The following is an 18,788-nucleotide window of genomic DNA, read 5'->3' on the forward strand; positions in this document are numbered from 1 at the left end:
GAAAGCATTCTTCCCTAGCTTTTGAAGGAGCATTGCTGTGAGGATTTGATGGAATTTGGCAACAAGAGCATTAATAAGGTCAGGATGTTGGGTGATGATGACCACCTCCCAGACTTATTCCAAACGTATTGGATGGAGCACCAACCGTCAAAGTCCTTCCACTGCTCCACAGCTCAACGCTGGGGGGCTTTATACCCCTCTAGCCCACGCCTGGCATTGTTAGGCTGCATGGTGCCAATAGCTTCATGATGTTGATCTGCTCCAGAAAGTCCTATTCTAGCTTATATTTATGCATATATATTTATATATATTTGCATTTCTTCTTTTACAGACAAAACTGAGGGAGGAGAGGTTCTACAGAAGCGTCCTCGAGGACGTCCCAGAAGACAGAAGAAGACTTGTGCTCGACGGGGAAGGCCGAGGAAAGCCGCAGCTGACGGTGAAAGCAGGGTATGATGAGGCTTCTTATTGCAAATGAGAAACAAGTCTGATCTAAAAGCGCTGGTTCTTCAGTTCTTCTGATTTTCTGTTCTACTGAAGTAGAACTGCATGAAGAACTGGCTCTAGATAAGCGTTTTACTCCCTAGCAACACGACATGAGCTCAGACGCCCAGGGCTGGTTACTTAGACCCAGATTAAGCTTAGACTAGTGCTGTATTAACAATTGAAGTTGGACTAAGCTTAATTCTTGTCCAGGAAACTATTCTTGCGTGTGTATACGATAACGGACGATAACGATTTTAGTTAAAAGCTAAAAGTTAACTATAAACAGACATAATAAGGTTTCATACTCCAACGACGAGTGTCCACGACAGGGTTTGAGTCTAGTCCAGAACTGTGCAGCAGTCTTAATAGAAAACGATGGAATTTAAAAGAATATTATGACTAGGCATAGTTCCTGTCTGGGATACCAGCCCCAGTACTTTTAGCTACACTGGTTTTTACACTAGTATGTCACTTGGCTGACTGATAGTAATTGGCCGATATATTGACTGACCCCTAGTGTGTACGTAAAAACTTCATGGTGGATCATGGTTGTAGTTCTGTACGAGTAAGGATGTCATGGTACACTTGCCTTTATCAAACTGGGTTCATTTTGTCGCTGTGATGCGAAAACAGCAGCTCTACAGGAGAAGTGTAATATTCCAGGTCATTTTGGAGCATTTCTATTGGACCGTTCCTCATGAAACTCAAGGACACATATTGAAAACAATGTAAAGAACAATAGCCTGATTTACATTGTGTCAAAAAGTAAAAAATGTGTGACCGCAACGCCTGGCTAGTGTCTTATGCTGCGTTCGAGTGGTGTCGGAAACTGGAAATGACAAGTTTACAAGATGTGACGTGTATCAAACACTTTTAATTGTTGTGAATGTTTCAAAATTTAGTTTAATAGATTTTTTAAAAAATAAATACTCCAACGCTCAGCTGACTAGTATTAAATATTTCGTTTAGTTTGATATTTTTCGCTCAGTGTTTGTGGAGGACTCCGCATCGTCGTTCTCTGATATCGTACAGATCTCCATGCTTAGTGGGCAGATCTTCCGACAGTCACCCCAACAGAGCAAAGCTGTATTTGCTAGTAACCCGTCTGGTAAATACAACCTTCATAACTACGATGCATTTGATCACAGCCTAAATATATCGGTAGCGACAGATTCTTAAAATCTACTACTCAGATTCCCTCCCATAACGAACACAGTTATTTATACTCAACATCTGCTCAATGTCTAATCACACTGTTGGTAGTGAAACCGGCAGCTGATCTGTGTCGTTTCAGCACTGACGATATTCTCGATTATTGTTTTTCACGATTACAAAATGTATCACAATACGACGAAATATCGCCCAGCTCTAATTAGACGTTTCTAGGTGGCTCTCCAGGATATATGAAGCCGTTTTTATCGTATCAATTTTAGTCTGTGATTACATGTACCGTGAAAAATATTGTGTATTCAGAAAAAAGTTTTTAAGTATCGTGATATAGTTTTTTAACCATATCGCCCAGCCCTAGTTGCCGCCATACTGGTGAAAGACAAGCTGAAGTAAACAGGGAATTTGAGTGTATTGGAGCTCAGTTGCACCTTGACTTGCTTCCTTAAATCCGAGTCTTTTATTTCGGAAACCACTACACTTGGAGATCTTTTGGGTGGTGGTTCACGTAGAGCGGTGAATGTGGTGTTGACTCTGCCCTTGCTGGGCTGTTTTCAATCTATTCTTGCACCTCACATGTTAAATGACTGTTCTGGTGCCGGAGAGCACGATGCATAACCAGTCTGTTAAGCCACCTGCCCAGAGAAAGCCTTAAATTGGCACAGCTGGGTGAGTTCGGTTACTCCGAAAGTACAGATCGGTTTTACGAGGAGGAAGAACCCCCCGCTCTGGGGATTAAGCCCTCAAACACTGGCTTTAACAGACGGAAACAAAGGCGTCCAAAACCATATTTTCGGCTTGAGGAGCTCCGGCCGTGCGTGCAGTCGAAAAGGTAAAGCCAGTTCAATCCACTTGGAACATTTTTCTTTCTTTCTTTTATTTTATTAGATATTTTTTTTTACTAAAAAATAGCTTATCAGACCCTTAGTCTAATCTTCTCAGTGTGTTAGACTGCAGCTTGTTAGCAGACGCTAGACTAGCAGAAGAGATTGTGTTGGTAGTGACTGTCTCCTTGATGAGGTGTTTTTCATTGTGTTTTCATGAACGTCATTTTGTCACCTCACTCCCTCCTCCTCCTCATCATCTGCTGCTGCTGTTGTAGATGGAAGTGATTCTGGAGGCAGATGAAGAAGAGGAACCTCGGGAGCACGTTCCTCCACAAAAACGAGCTAGGTCGATGTTCTGGGACTTTTCTCCGCCCAAGATCTCCCACTCTGGAGTCTGGGAACATTTCGAATATTTCATAAACCCCGACGGGGAGGTGGAGGACGACGGTTTCCCGACGTGTAAATTGTGCCAGCAGAAGGTGGCGTGCAAGAGAGGGAACACGTCCAACATGCTGAGACACCTGCAGGATTACCATTCAGCTGCCTATTACAAAGCCAAGGTGGGTCGAGATCCTTTCCCACTATAGTGTTTGATTTAGGGCGGCGTGATCCAGCATGATGGTGTTAGTAATGTTACACTCCGTGGATCCAGGATTGCAGCTTGGGCAGCCTTACGTGGCCTGTTTTTACGGATTTTTACTTAGGTGGTCCTCGTAGATGCTCACCTGACATTCGACTAATGCTTACCCTGACCCTAGCTCACTCCCAGTCCAAGTCCCAACCCCACCCCTAACCCTAAACTTAAGCTTGAATGCACCCTATAATGTGTGTTAGATAATTTACAAAATATACAATAGAATATCTATATTTGTAAAATATATAGAATTAATTATATGGAAATTTATAATAGAAATTCAGAGGTGATTTGATGGTTTGTTGATTTTTAAAGCAAAATATTTCAAATTCTTTTAAAAATGTAAAATGTAAAAGTCCCAGAACCTTTTGGGAGCAGCTGTGACTTGAAGTTTTTAGAAAAGCAGCCTTATGACCAGAAGGTCACCATATCGAGCCCCTGAACTGACAGGAAGCCACTGAAATGACCTTGAGCTAGGCATCCAAGATGCAACTGCCCACCACTCTGGACTTCTGCTACCTTAATATTTTTTAGTTCAGTTTTTCTTGACTTTATGATATTAAATTCAGTGGGTTTATTATTATTATTATTATTATTGTTATTATATTAATATTTGATTCTGAATAAAAGTATGATTATTACATGTCATCAGAACACATCTACAACTATCATAAAGTCTATTTTCTTTTTATTGATTAAAAAATGCCTTGTCTTGCAGAAAATGGACGCCATGTGGCCCGACTGGGAATCCTCAGATTCTGAGAAGGAGATGAAGATGGAAGAGGATGTGGATGATTTGGAGAAGCAATGGCACAGCGAGGAAGAGAAATACGAAGTTGACGCTGATGATGATGATGATGACGACGACGCTGATTACACCGACAGGAGATACCCAAAATCCCCTCGGCAGAAAAGGCAGGTCAGGTCGGCGGTGTGGCAGTACTTCCAGTGTAACGGTGAAGATGCCAACAGTAAGAACAGCCCGAGCTGTAAGATCTGTGGCTGGAAAGTGTCTCCTGGATCGTCTTGCAACACAAGCAACATGCGCTACCATCTTCAAGCCCACCATCAGATCGTATGTCCGGTGTCTAAGGTACGGAGATCTTCATGTTCCTCTGATAGTCTTGATTTTCCATGGGGTTCAAGTCAGGTGACAGCAACAGCCGCTCCAGAATCTACCAGGACTTGGAACGTGAATTTTGTGGTCTGCTTGGGGTCATTGTCCTGATGCAAGGCCCAATGACACCCAAGCTCCAGCTTCCTCACAGAAGGCATGATGATGATTTCTCCTAGGATTTCCTGATATTTGATTGAATCCGTCTTGCCTTTCCTCAACACACAATTCAAGTTTCCAGAACCAGAGGAAGCAAAGCAGCCCCAAAGTATCACAGAGCCTCTACCATGCTTCACTGTAGGCAGGGTGATCTTTTCAGTGTAGGCTTCATTCTTCCTCCTCCAGACATGCCTCTGATCCATAGGCTAGAGCTTCTGTTTAGGGATTCTGATGCTACAAAACAAGATAAGGGCTGTGAAAAGAGAAATATTGTCAAAATAACAGCAGATAATGATGCACATGAAGTAAAACAATAATGATCATAGGTTTGCGTCACATTCATGGTACACCTCCCTCCCTCCCTCCTTCTCCCTCTCTGTCTCTCTACCTAGCCTGGGTTGTCTACCAACCTTGATGTTCCAGTAGTTGAAGGAGAAGAACAGTTAAAGCTCTACCCTCCCAAAAACCCCCGCAAATCTGGCGTGTGGAAGCTTTTCGGATTCGTCATGAACACCCAGGGAGTAGTTGAGGAGAACGGTTTCCCCATCTGCCGGCTGTGCCATCAGGTCGTGGCATCTAAGGATGGCAATACGTCGAACATGCATAGCCATTTACAGCGCCACCATCAGTCCGTGCACGCAGAACTGAAGGTAAGACCTGGTTTGAGTGCAGCGAGCTAGGTAGGCTACCTTTCACACATCAGGAATTCATTTATATATTAATAAATACCTGGAAAAGAAAAGGTATGTTTACATTTTGGCAGCAAAAAAAAAGTTATTCAGAGTCGAGCATTATATTAGTGTAGCTCCTTTCACAGCTCGGGTCGCCATATATGACCTGAATGCAAGTTTTTGCCAAATTAAAAGTCACTTATGAAAAACAAGGCATCAGATATTAATATGAATATTAAGAGTATTGTTAGCCTAGTTATTCCAGCCGTATGGCCACATTTATTTTATTAATTTATTTATTAACATATTTTTAGTAATTATTTTATGCAATAAAGTTTGAACCCCACCCATTTATCTGCCATCATATTCGATTTTCCATTAAATGACTTTAGTCATTTTTGTGGAGGCATGTTTGTGTTTTCTATTTCTATATATATATTTTTTTTGCTTATATTAAGTGAATATCGTTGCCGTCCAAAGAAAAACCTGTATCTCCAAAATGGTGTCTTTACAGGAGAGCCCAGAAGTGTTCTTCACTCTGAATGCAATAAAACCTAATTAATACACTTAATTTAGAGCATTTTAATTGGTCCATTCCTCCAGAATTATTTGCACAGTGTGCAGAAGTAGGTACAGGGTTCAAACCATGGAGAAAACCATGTATCTCCATTTTTGCCTGTTTTTTAGTTTTCATTGGACATCAGCCATATATTAAAAATGTAAACTCTGTTAAGACTATATTTATGCAGGGAACAAGACCCCGATCAGACCGACCTGACTTCTTATGACTTTTATGGTTCTAGCACATAATCGGCAATTCCAGACCCGAGCCGAGATCGCCGCCGGAGCCAGCGGAGATTCACGCGCCTTTAAAGCATCGGAATTCACCCGTCTGGAAATATTTCGGATTCCTGAAGAATTCCGAGGGGGTGGTGAAGGAGGACGGGTTCGCGCTGTGCAGGATGTGCCTTCGGAAAGTGGCGGCAAAGGACGGCACCACTTCCAACATGTTAAACCACCTGCGGCGCCACCATCAGGCGGAGTATGAAGAGGTGAAGGTAGGACTGTTGTACAGAGAGGCAGACGGGTACTCTAGGTACAATAGTTCACTGGTGGTTGGTGGAGTGGGTGTAGCACAGTGGATAACAGCACTGCGCTCCCTGTGACGACTTGGGTTTGGTACCATAGCCTATCCCGGGTGACATGATTCACATGTAAGATGATATGGATAAGCTCTGGATAAGAGCGTCAGGTAGTTGCTGAAATAGTTTTATTGATCTGTTGGATGGAAATGAAGTCCTGGTCTAACTATGGCCAGTCTAACGGGGCTCCAGACTAATCCTATCCCCATTCATCCTGTGCCGCTGTTTGGTTGACCCAAAGATCTCACGACTGGACTAGTGGGCTTTGGGTGCGATGGTGCTCCTACAATGTACATGGCAAAGCTTATCGACTGCTTCGCTATGCGGCATTGGCAGCTGTTCAAAAAGAGGTGATGGCTGGCTTTATGTGTATCAGGGTTAAGTCCTTACCCTGCTAGTGTCTGGAGCATTGCTTAGGGGGTTACTTTGGAAGATAAGGGGAAAATTTAACCAAAAAATTAAAAAGAAAAAAACAGCTGTTGCCCTTGATCCACAAGTAAATGCAGCAGCGATGTTTAAAAAAAATTATAGGTCCGCCGAATGGGGTGGGTACTGAATTTAAAAATAAATAAATAAATAAATAAATTAGTCTGGAGCCTTGGTTTAGGAGCTGTACAGCATTAACAGCAGAGCAGCACTATCTCTGGAGAAGGGGTCCAACTTGCCTTGCTCAAGGCAGCGAGTAGACATACCCCGCCAGTCCTGGGATTTGAGACCTCAACCTGCTGTTTGCTGGCTCACTTCTTTTCACAACTAGACTATCAGCCACCCAAGAATTTCTCTGGCGTGGTGGTCTTAATAAATGAAAAATAGAAACTTGATTGCGCTGTGAGGTGACTTTTCATGACTTGGGTCTAAAGGTGAAGCAAAAAAAAAAAAGCTTGTAAATGAAAGAGGGAGTCTTGTGACTCCTCTGTAATTCGCAACTAGATCAAGCCAGAAAGCCAAGAGAAACAAGTGTATGGTAAAGCAGCATCTTTAATGCAGCCTTATTTAAAATCTATCTGAAGCATCTTCTGAGATTAGCACATCTATCCAACTTTGGGTTGACGGTGTAGACCTGAAGCCACGTTGAAGGTTCCCCAAAACTACTACAGGTCTCTGTCTGAAGGTTGTCCTCCATCGCCATGCTCTAACACCCTCTTCTCTGTTTGCACTGTAGCTAGCAACCGATTCTTTGCCTTTGGAGAGCGCGGAAGAAGGAAACGACTTGCCAGAGCTGTACCCACCAACCGGCCTGCCCTTGTCGCCAGTGTGGGACTACTTCGGCTACCCAAAAAACTCAGACGGAGTAATCGAGGAGAGCGAACACCCCAAATGTAAAGCCTGCAGGCGCTCCATAATTTCCCGACAAGGAATTTTGTCCAACATGTTAAGACACCTAAAATTCCACCACAATGCTTTATTCGCTGAGCTGAAGATGAAGACCGGCGGGCCCAGGCAGTACAAGGAAAGGATGCGGCCGCCTCCCATTCAAGCCACGGCAGAAGAACTTCACCCGCCCAAAATTGCTCTGAGGTCAGCAGTTTGGAAACATTTCGGATACCTGAAAAACTCAGAGGGGGTTGTCGTGCCCGATGGGTTCCCGGTCTGCAAACTGTGCCTTCGGAAGGTTAGCACCCAGCGAGGGAGTACGACCAACATGATGGTCCACCTTCAGAACTATCATCAAACTGAGTTCGCAGAAATGAAGGTAAAGCTGCTTGTGTTGTCTTCATAGTTGGGCTTGTGGATGTGTGTGAAGTTCTGAAGGGTTGATTGAGCAATGCCGTAGAACAGTGGTTCTACATTTTTAATAGATTCTTTTGTTTGGCAGGTTAAACAAAGATGGGGACCATCTAAGTGGTTCCAATGGGCTGGTTTGAGAATTCTTGCTATAGAAAAACTTGAGTTCTCAAACTGGTCCTCAGGTCCACACTTCTGCTCTATATCTGTCCCAGCAAATGGCTGTCAGTTGGTCCCTAAAGACCGGTTAACCCTCCTATTCTCTTCGGGGTCAATTTGACCCCCATTCGGTGTTTTAAGGTATTAAAATAAATTCATATTTAAAACTCAGGTAATTATAGTAATTTTATAGGAATTTTCTGGAGGTTTAATTGCTGGGGTCAAATTGACCCCAAGGATAAAAGATGTTAGTAAATTTGAAGGTAGCAGGAGGGTTAAGGAACCATGGCTCTTGAAAGCAATGTTTAGATCTTCACAGTTCTTCGCATTCCCACATTTCATTAATGGAACACAGAGTAGGCGGGTTGGACCGTATGGGTCCAAGGACTAGCTTGAGAACCATCCATTTAAAGCTTCTTCTAGAAGCCAAAAAAGTGGTTCCTGCATGACATTACATAAATACACTTAACGGTTGTAGGCTTAGCGATCATCTCTGGGTCTTTAAGGCCTGGGTACTTGCCTCTTAAAATCCTAACCCAGTCATCTGACCTAGCTTGGACATTGACCACTTTCCACCCGTCCTGGTTCTTCAGTAATAAGCTCCTTGTTTTCCGCCCTAGCTGTCCAATGAAGAAAACGACCCCAGCGATGACGGCGAAGCTCCGGGTCAAGCTGAAGATGCAGGCGAGCACACAAAGCTTTTCCCACCACGAGATCTTCTGGAACCTGTGTGGGAACATTTTGGGTACCCAAAAGACGGGGAGGACAACGTCCAGGTGGACGGGCATCCTATGTGTAAACTCTGTGGAAGCAAGGTGTCCTGTGAAGGAGAGAACACCCAGTTTTTATACAGACATCTGTGGAAGAAACACAAGTCGGTCTACTATGAGGTGAAGGTAGGTGTTTACACGTCCGTAAGCATTGAGCAGACTGCTGAACTCTTGCTGTGATCGTTTGCTGACGTGGCCTCATGTGTTGGCGTCTCAGGTGGCCACAAATTCTCTGAGAGAAGAGGACGGCGTTGCACCTCCGGTTCTTTACCCGCCGACGCAGAGGGTGAAGTCTGTGGTCTGGGAGTATTTCGGGTACTTGAAAGATGCGAACGGCACCGTTGTCTGCGATGGCTTTCCCATCTGCAAAATCTGCCAGTTGAACGTGGCCGCCAAAGGAGGGAATACCACCAACCTGTTCAAACACCTCCAGGACCATCATAAGGCTGTCTATGAGGAAATCCGGGTAAATCCGGGTTCTTAAGTTGTTCATTTTTTTCCTCTGCTGTATTTAAGGTTGACATTTGCTTGAAAACGGGTCTTTTTTTTTTTTTACTCCCTAGCCGAGTTTCTCAGATGACGTGGTCGCGGGCGTGGGCACATCTTCAGCATCTTCAGAACCGTGTGCACAAAGCAGTCACAATAGCTCCAAATTATGGGAGTTTTTTGAGTACCCTAAAACTGCTGAGGGAACATCAGCAGAACAGGGGTCTCCAATCTGCAAAGTTTGTGACCAAACCATGGAGTCCGGAGGGGAGGTCACGTTACACATGATGAAGCACCTTCAGGAAAACCACGAACTGGTGTATGCGGAAGTGCAGGTAACCTTGTCTGGAGCGTAGATTCCGGATTATTGGGCTTGGCGAGTGAAAATCTCTTAAGTACTGTTTTTTTTTTATTCAGTCCCATTACCACCACAGGTGTATAAAATTAAGCCCCTAGCCCTACAGTCTGCCTTTCTCACACACATCAGTGAAAGAACGGGAGGTTCTGAAGAGCTCACTGAACTCCAGTGTGGTTCTGTATGTAATAGGAGACACCGCTGCACCAACTACAACAAGTCAGCTGGTGAAATTTCCTCCCTCCTAGATCTTCCTCCATCGGCTGTGAGTGGTGTTATTATTGAACAGTGGAAGAGTTTAGGAGGAACAGCTCACAGAGAGCAGCTCAGCCACCGAGTGTCTGTCAGACCACGTAAAGTTACAGAGCGGGGTCAGGGCCGAGTGCTGAGCTCTTCAAGAGCAGAGTGCAGAAAAGCCTCCAACTGACTCAGTAACTGCAGACCTGCTGCTGCTGCTGCTCCATAATAATAAGTCCCAATACTTTTGTCCATACAGTGAATGTGAGACTGCTAGTACTTTACTGTTTCAGGTCGTATTAGAATAACTGTCCTTACTTCACCGTGTGTTTGTCAGGCAGCAGTTGCTCCTTCTAGGACTCCAGATGGATCTGAGGCTCCAGACCTTCATCCACCAACGCAGAACCTCTTATCTCGAGTTTGGGAATATTTCGGGTTCCTGAAAGACACCGCAGGATCGGTGGTTTTCGATGGCTACCCCATCTGCAGAATGTGTCAACAGCGAGTGGAGGCCAAAGGTGGAGACACCACAAATATGTTTTTACACTTAAAGGCTCATCATCTGCATATTTACAAAGAGATCAAGGTACCTCAAGTCTCAGACCTTCTGTTCATCTTAGCTTGGCGGTGCATCATCAAAGGCAGCAGTGTTTTATTCTTAATGTGCCTCAAATGTTTGTCTGCTCCAGCCAGCGACTGAAAAGAAGATCTACAAGGCCTCAGAGCTCGCTCCGCCGAGTGGAGAAATCGACTCGAGGTTGTGGGATCATTTCGGATATCCCAAAAATGCAGACGGGGTGATTGAAGACGATGGAGCACCGGTCTGTAAGATATGCCTGCAGAAGCTTACCTCCGCCTCCAAAAGCGGCAGCATCTCGTCCAACATGATGAGACACCTTCGGAAAAAACATGAGGTGGTCTATAATGAAGTTCAGGTAAACACTGTGTTACTGAGGCTGCCAGGATTGTGTGTATCAGATGTAGGGATGTCCCGATCCGATCCAGTCCAATCCAATTCCGTGACCGGAACATTTAAGCCAATAAAGCCAATACCCGATCCATTCAAAAAGCTTTAAAGGTTCGATCCACTTTAGATCCTTAGGTTTGCAGTAGCAGAGTGCTATCTAGCGCCCTCTAGGTGCTGGTACTGGTGTGAATTAGCACATTTTATCTAGGCTGTGTGGCTGTATTATTATTTCTAGAAACACAAAGATCGGATCAGTATCGGCCCGTAGTCAGCATTAAGAGACTCTGATTGGATCGTCGGTGCGATACTTTGATCAGGACATCCCTAATAAATCAGAATCTAATTATTTTTTTTATTATTTTTATTGTGATTTATGTAGAGATGAATTCTAACCATTAGGTTGAATCACATTTTCTTTTTAAATGTAGGAAGCTATTACTGCGCTGCGAGCGGAGGGCGGTAATGACTCCTCGGAGCTTCATCCTCCGACGCAGAACGTTACGTCTCCAGTCTGGGAATATTTCGGATACCTGAAGGACACCGAGGGGCTGGTTGTGAGTGACGGCTTCCCCATCTGCAAAATGTGTCAGAAGAAAGTGGCGTCCAAAGGAGGCAATACCACCAACATGTTCAAGCATCTGAAGGATTATCATCGGACCATCTACGACGAGATCAGAGTACGTAGGCATGTAGATCGTAGCATGTGTGATGCTCCATTATAATAATAATAATATAAATCGTATCCTAATAATAATATTAATTAATATCCAGTGTCTTTCTCTCAGTCTGCAGTTACAAACGAGACCCTTGAGGATGCTTACACGCCTGCTGACCTCCATCCACCGATTGGCCAGTACGACTCGACGCTGTGGGAGCATTTCGGCTACCGAAAAGATTCGGAGGGAGCCCTCCAAGAGGACGGTGCACCATTTTGTAAACACTGCCTTCGAAAACTGGTTTCTAAAGGAGAGACGACAAGAAATATGAGGCAGCACCTGAAGGAGAACCATAGTTCTCTCTACACTGAACCGGAGGTAAAGTCCTAATGGTGCTAGCACTGGTTTTATTGTGGGTCATCTTCATTAGCTACGTGTCCTTCAGGTTTCTGAGCAAATAATGAAGCAGAAAATGAAGTTAGTCCCAGTTTCCACGCCTTTTTTCCCCCTAAAAATCTGTTTACCCAGTTTATCCACTAAAAGTTTAACAGGAAAACATTTTGTCAACATTCCTTAAATACACTTATTTGACAGAAGTATTGGGACACCTGCTCGTTCACTGTTCCTGATGAAATTAAAGGGATTAAAGAACAGTTTTTCAAGCTTTTGTTAGAGTAACTGTCTCCACAGTCCAGGGAAGAAGGATTTCTAGATTACTAGATTTTGGAGGAGCATTGCTGTGAGGATTTGATTGCGTTCAGGGATGAGATTAGGTGTTAGTGAGATCTGGATGTAGAATGATCACCACCGCACCTCATCATCCCCAACTCCTGTTCCTGCTCTATTGGCAGCACTTCTCTACAGAGCTTAGACACGCTGTGTGTGTGCACACAGTGGGTGTAGCCTAAAGCAGCTAGATGCACACATTAGAAGGGGTGTCCACACACTTTTGGACAGACTATTCCTAACGTTTCCTGAAGAAATCCTGGGGACATAAGCATAGGCATGGATTCGGTCATTAGGTTCAGAGGATGAGGGATCGTCCAGGTGTTAACCTCGTCTTTAACCTCACAGGAGGTGGTCAGCTCCTTCACCTGGGAGGCGGACATGGACTCCTCGAGCCTTTGTCCTCCGACACACAAGGTGAAATCGGCGGTGTGGAAGTTCTTCGGCTACCCCAGGGATCCGGAAGGCTCTGTGGTGTGCAACGGCTTCCCTATCTGCAAACTGTGCCAGAAGAAAGTCTCCGCCAAGGGAGGGAACACAACCAACATGTTCTCGCATCTCAGAGATTACCATCGGCCCACATACGACGAAATCAAGGTGAGCTTTGGTGGAGCTGATTCGGCAGTGTGGTTTCCGCGGCACGGTGGGAATCAGCCAAGATCTGATTCTACTGGTTTTTGGTCTAAGTAAGAGATCAGCGATCTGCCAGAGGACCAGCCAGCGTAGGTGGAAAGAGGTCAAAATTGGAATTGGTCATAAAACCAGAAGACTGGTGCTGACCTGTCTGACCTTATTGGTCAGCTCACTGGTTCGTCTCTAATCTGTATTGTCTAGGTCAAAAAACTGACCTGTGATTTAGCATTATGGCAATTATGACCTCCTTCTTGACCCACCCACATTAGGGCCTTATTCTAAAAAAGGTAAAGGTAAAGGTGGCAGCTTGCCGAGCCCGGGTATCGAACCCACAACCCTGTCAACAACAGCCCGGAGCTCTAACCGCTGAGCACCACTGCCCCATGTTCTACTCCGTCTTTTGGGGTGCTGCAACAGTGCTGCGATGTTCTTTCCAGGCTTCTAGCTAATTACCTCGTTGGTAGTCGGGTGCTAATGTTGCTAATGCTAAAACACTAGTGATGATGTGGTTCTATTGATTTGGTCATATATCATAGTGCTCACTGGCTGTTGGGACATGCTGTTAACGGTTTGGGGGAAACGAGCTAAGCTAACTCAGACTTATATTGATGGTCCTCATCTCCACCCCACTCAGGCCGTGGTCATTCCAGCGAGAGCCGAAAACGAGGTTGAACCACTGGAGCTTCACCTCCCCACCGCTGATGCAATGTCGCCAGTCTGGAAGTATTTTGGATACCCGAAAAACGCAGACGGCTCCATCGTGTGTGACGGCTTCCCTGTCTGCAGAATCTGTCAAAAGAAAGTGTTGGCCAAAGGAGACAACACCACCAACATGCTTATCCATCTGAGAGCGTACCACCTGGATATTTACAAGGAGGTCAAGGTAGGCTAGATCAGGGGGTTTGGGGAATTACTACCAATTAAAAGCATCTGTATTAAAAACTGGTAAAATTCCTGATGTGTGTGTGTGTGTGTGTGTGTGTGTGTGTGTGTGTGTGTGTGTGTGTGTGTTTCTCCTTTTAGTCCGCAGTAGCAAAAAAAGTCGTCTACAGGCCCTTCGAACTCTTTCCACCGAACAGCCAGAACGACATAAAGTTATGGGATCACTTTGGATATCCTAAAAATGCGGAGGGCGTTCTTCAAGACGATGGAGCTCCGATCTGCAAAATCTGCCTTCGGAAGTTAATGAAGGCCTCTGGGGACGGGACCCCGACCACGAACATGCTGAGGCACCTTCGGAAGAAACACCAGTCCGTGTTCGACGAAGTTCAGGTAAGTGTGTTAAGGAATGCCTGTAGTGGTTGGTGTGGCGCAGCAGATAACACCACTACCTGCCAGTGAGCGATACTACACCACGTGGGAGACTGGGGTTCGATTCCCCCAGTCTCCCACAGTGCTGCACTACACCACTAAGAGTCCTTGGGCAAGACTCTTAACACTACATTGGCCCACCACTGTAATACAGGAGGCCTGTAAATCGCCCACACCAGGCTGAAGGAGTCGTTTGAATGTGTTGCCCAAAGTAAAGGCAGACGATTTAACCAAGATTACTGTAGAAACTGGAAATCTGGAGTGAAGAACTAAGAAAACTGATGTTACACCTGAGTGAAACTACAAACACATCTAGTCTCTTTATATTTAGTCTTGTGTTAGAGTACAAAAGGAAATAATAATAATAAAATTATATTCTAATATAAAATGAAATAATAAAATTAGCTTTTTTAGATATTATTTATTTCTATTTCTGTGAATATAAAAAAACACTTCTTTATTATTAATTAATTGATTACTCAAAAAACTACTAGTAATTTTTATTTTAGCACTAGAGAAACAGGCGGAGACCAATACAGTGATGCAGTCCAATGCATGCAAGAGTCGGTCAACACCGTATGAACTAGAGTAGGTCATCATCATCATCATCATCATCATCTTCGCTGCTGGTACTGATGATCCTCTGATGTTCCCCTCTTCAGGAGGCCATCACTGCATTGAGGACAGAGTGGGGCATCGAGCCCCCAGAGCTTCATCCTCCAACCCAGAACGTCACGTCTCCAGTCTGGGAATATTTCGGATACTTAAAAGACGCAGAGGGGTCGGTGGTGTGTGACGACTACCCCATCTGCAAACTGTGCCAACAGAAAGTGGCTTCCAAGGGCAGGTGTACCACAAACATGTTTAAACATCTGAAGGATTACCACCGAGCCACCTACGACGAGATCAGGGTGAGTTGGAGATGGAAGGTCTTGTGTGCAGTGTTCTCGCTCTTCAGGTTCTCGCAGCGAGCTAACCGGCGTGTCCCTCTCAGTCTGCAGTTACAAACGAGACATTCGAGGACGTTTGCTTGCCTACTGACCTCTACCCACCGAGTGGGCAGTATAACCCTAAACTGTGGGAGCATTTCGGATATCGGAAGACTCCGGACGGGGTCGTTGAAGATGGCGCGCCGATCTGTAAGCTCTGTGTTCGGAAATTGATCTCCAAGGGTGAAACTACAGCCAACATGATGCAGCATCTTAAGGAGAACCATAACGCCGTCTACGCTGAAGTGCAGGTAAGCCACTCGCCTTTTGATTTGTGGGGTTTTGGGGCTTACAGTGATGCTACATGATGATATTTGAGGCCCAAAAACCATGAAGCTGAAGTCTAGATGTGTTAAAACCTCTCCATGCTTGATCCTGCAAGACTCAGCTTGGAATTGGAGTAGAGTTTGTGTGCATAGCAGGGCCCAGGGATTTTCTAGACGTTCCTGTGGCCTGGTAATCGTTAGCCACGCTATCGGAACACAATAAGTCCATGTTAAACATGGGCAATACGACGATATTTTAACATATCGTGATAATAAACTTTTCTAAGCATATGGAAGATATCGTCAGTGCTTAATAAACATTGACCAGCTGCAGGATTCATTACTAACAGTGTAATTAGACTGGTTTAATTAGATGAAGAGCAGCAGATATTGAGTAGAAATCACTGTATTCAGTACGGGAGAGGATCTGAACAGTAGTTTATAAGAATCTGTGATAATCGTGATATTGATTAAGAATCGTGATAAATTTTATGTATCGCGGAAACATTTTTAAATATCGTGATATAGTATTTTTACCGTATCGTCCAGCTCTAGTGAAACGCCTGTATCCGAGTACGTTCCCAGTCGGAAAGTTTAAGCACATTCTGCGTAAGAGCTCAGCCTGTACAGCAGGCGGCAACAGCAACACGCATCAGTACCGCAATACTCTTCGGTATATTTTGAGGTAATTATTCGTAAACTCTGAGTGAGTGCCCCGTCCCCCAAACACTGTGAGGGTGACCTGTGCGCAGCCGGCCACCGCCTCTTTTTCAGAATGCTGTGTTAGAGCCGGGTACACAATGCTGGTTGCCCAGTGACGTGGCAGCGGCAGCAGTTCGGGAAAAAGAGGCGGCGACGGTCTGAGCACATGTCGGAGGAGGCGACGGACAGACTTTTCCTCCATGCCGTGGACATCTTACATCAGCAGTTTGTTACAGGTGTGGAAAGATTGAAAGAAGCGAAATTACAGGAAATAATAATTTGCAAAACATCGTTTCTCTGTTTCAGAGGGAGGTTAACCCATTTACGATTGGAGGAGCCACTGAACTCCCAGATCTGCACCCACCAGAACATCGGGTGAGATCAGCTGTGTGGAAATACTTTGGCTACCTGAGAGACACGGAGGGTCCGGCAGACTGCGCCGGCTACCCAATCTGCAAACTCTGCCTTTCCAAAGTGTCAAACAAAGGAAAAGTCACCGCAAACATGACCGCCCATCTGAAAGACCATCACAGAGCCTTCTACGATGATCTCAAGGTACGATGATAATGGGATACATGCTTTAGGAGTGGTTCAGATTCTTCAGATATTCGTGTGACCCGATTGATTGATTTGATTTTTATTTATTTATTTTAATTTTTATTTAAATTTTATTTAGATTCCAGAAAAAAGGGAAAAGGTGGTCAGCGCTGAAGATCTCCCAGAACTTTTCCCACCGAACAAGCACCCGCTGCCACCAATATGGGAGTATTTTGGACTCCCCAAGAATGATGACGGTGCTGTTGAGGAGAATGGATGCCCGGTTTGCAAAATATGTGGCAGAAAGGTTTCCAGTCAGGATGGAAGGAGGATGATCAGACATTTACAGTTCTGCCATTTTTCTATGTATGAAGAATTCAAGGTAAAATGACCTACTTGTGGCTTCGTAGGCTGTATCTATAAACGTACGTGCAAACTCGGCACATTTTTCTTAAAATTCACAGTTTTAAAGGTTGAATAATAGATGATATTTGATTTCACCCCACGTTTTTAAACGTTACCTAAATATAAAGTAATGCAGTGTATCCTGAGCATTCAGGTTCATTTCATTTTCTCATGAGTTTCTTTTTTAATCCATTATTGAAAAATCATTATTTACAGTTTATTGGAATTTTTATAATATTTTCCAATATTTTAGAAACCAAAACTAGACCGCTAATGTTTAGCCTGCTTCTGAAACCATTGTAGAACATGTTGATTAGTAGAGCATCCAAGTGGCAATCACTCGGGTTCAAGCACTTTACAGGGCTGTTTTCAGAATGGCCTCTAATATTAGCCCAGTATGTAAGCTCTGACTTCCTTACTGTCATAATTAGAGTTTCATTGGCCCTAAAATAGAACCCAGTGGGACTCCACAAGATGGGCTAAACCAAATAATTCACAATCGTTTCTGCATTAGGATTCAAAACTGATTAATAAACCCAGAGTTTAAGGATTTATGCCAATACACTGTTTCTCAGGACCCTCCCTTGGCTTGGAGGCACCCTGTTCTGCACATTTTCATGGATTCCCTGAATTAATAAACCCCCTGCAACTCGTAAAGGGCTTTTTAAGGAGCTGATTAGTTGAGTCAGATGTGTCTGGAGCAGGGAAAACAGAGATTGTTTTTATATATATATATATATAATAGATGTGGACTAATTTAGACCAGAATTCTTAAGCTGAAATCATTTCGATCATATTAAACACAAAATGCACTTTTTACATCTTCATTAATACCCTGTTTCTGAAGCCTTGTCTTTTTTAAAATGAGTATTATTTGTTCCAGAAGGCGAACAGAAGATCGAAGCTGGGTCTGCAAGGAGGAAACGAACCTGCAGAACTTTGCCCTCCGTCTAAGCAAGTTCGATCCTTCGTTTGGGAATATTTCGGCTATCCGAAAAACCCAGACGGAACGGTAAACGTGGACGGCCGCCCGGTCTGCAAGACATGCTTCCGCAAAGTTTCCAGCCAGGGAGGAAACACCACAAACATGCTCAAACACTTGGAGGACAAGCACGGGTTTAGTCAGTAGAGGACGGCCTCTGTGGAGTGGGGAAGTGGTTTGAAAACTGTTCCGAGGAAATGTGCATGTAAACGACTGTAAGTTAAGCTCTTTTTGTACGTTTTGTTTGTTTTATTATTATTATTTTTTTAATTCGTGGACACAAGAAGAGGGATTCGTGTGTCACTGCCTGTCTCTGGTCTGGAGGATTACAAGGAGGACTGAGTTACACCGAGGAAAAGACCTGCTGCTATAAAAAGGAAGAACCTTTTAGTTCGTTTTTTTGGTTTGTTGAGTTTCTGGTTTGAAAGTTGTCCAGAAAAGGGACACGAAGGTGACTTGCCATTCAGATATGCTAATATGCACATGCAGACGCTCCTGCTCTGGACGTTGAAGTCGCGAGATCACCTCATACCCCCCCAAACAAGCAAAAGAACAGCACCTGGTGTCTGATGAGTTTCCACTAATAGCAATAACGTCAACAAGAACCACAAGTTCTGATGATCCACAACCGCAAAGTAGCCCAGTCATCTGTCAGTTACATGGATTATGGATTTACAACCAT

The 18,788-nt window shown here is 44.3% G+C and overlaps 1 protein-coding gene across 4 annotated transcripts in view; it reads left to right on the forward strand.

The window, feature by feature from the left end:
• Nucleotides 1-18,788, forward strand: part of LOC140576666 (uncharacterized) — a 23,590-nt gene that overhangs the window by 3,968 nt on the left and 834 nt on the right. Inside the window, exons 2-22 of one of the 4 annotated variants that reach the window (XM_072696188.1) lie at nt 332-450; nt 2,756-3,040; nt 3,833-4,207; nt 4,780-5,037; nt 5,862-6,116; nt 7,363-7,893; nt 8,705-8,980; nt 9,072-9,320; nt 9,418-9,675; nt 10,270-10,518; nt 10,622-10,867; nt 11,328-11,576; nt 11,685-11,933; nt 12,630-12,878; nt 13,549-13,797; nt 13,938-14,186; nt 14,888-15,136; nt 15,220-15,465; nt 16,489-16,737; nt 16,859-17,101; nt 18,008-18,321. In XM_072696188.1, the coding sequence (XP_072552289.1) occupies nt 332-450; nt 2,756-3,040; nt 3,833-4,207; nt 4,780-5,037; nt 5,862-6,116; nt 7,363-7,893; nt 8,705-8,980; nt 9,072-9,320; nt 9,418-9,675; nt 10,270-10,518; nt 10,622-10,867; nt 11,328-11,576; nt 11,685-11,933; nt 12,630-12,878; nt 13,549-13,797; nt 13,938-14,186; nt 14,888-15,136; nt 15,220-15,465; nt 16,489-16,737; nt 16,859-17,101; nt 18,008-18,253 (5,579 nt within the window). In that variant the 3' untranslated portion in view covers nt 18,254-18,321. The other 3 variants (XM_072696189.1, XM_072696190.1, XM_072696191.1) reach the window with 3 other exon arrangements.

This window comes from Salminus brasiliensis, chromosome 14, assembly GCF_030463535.1.
Source record: "Salminus brasiliensis chromosome 14, fSalBra1.hap2, whole genome shotgun sequence".
Classification (NCBI taxonomy): domain Eukaryota; kingdom Metazoa; phylum Chordata; class Actinopteri; order Characiformes; family Bryconidae; genus Salminus; species Salminus brasiliensis.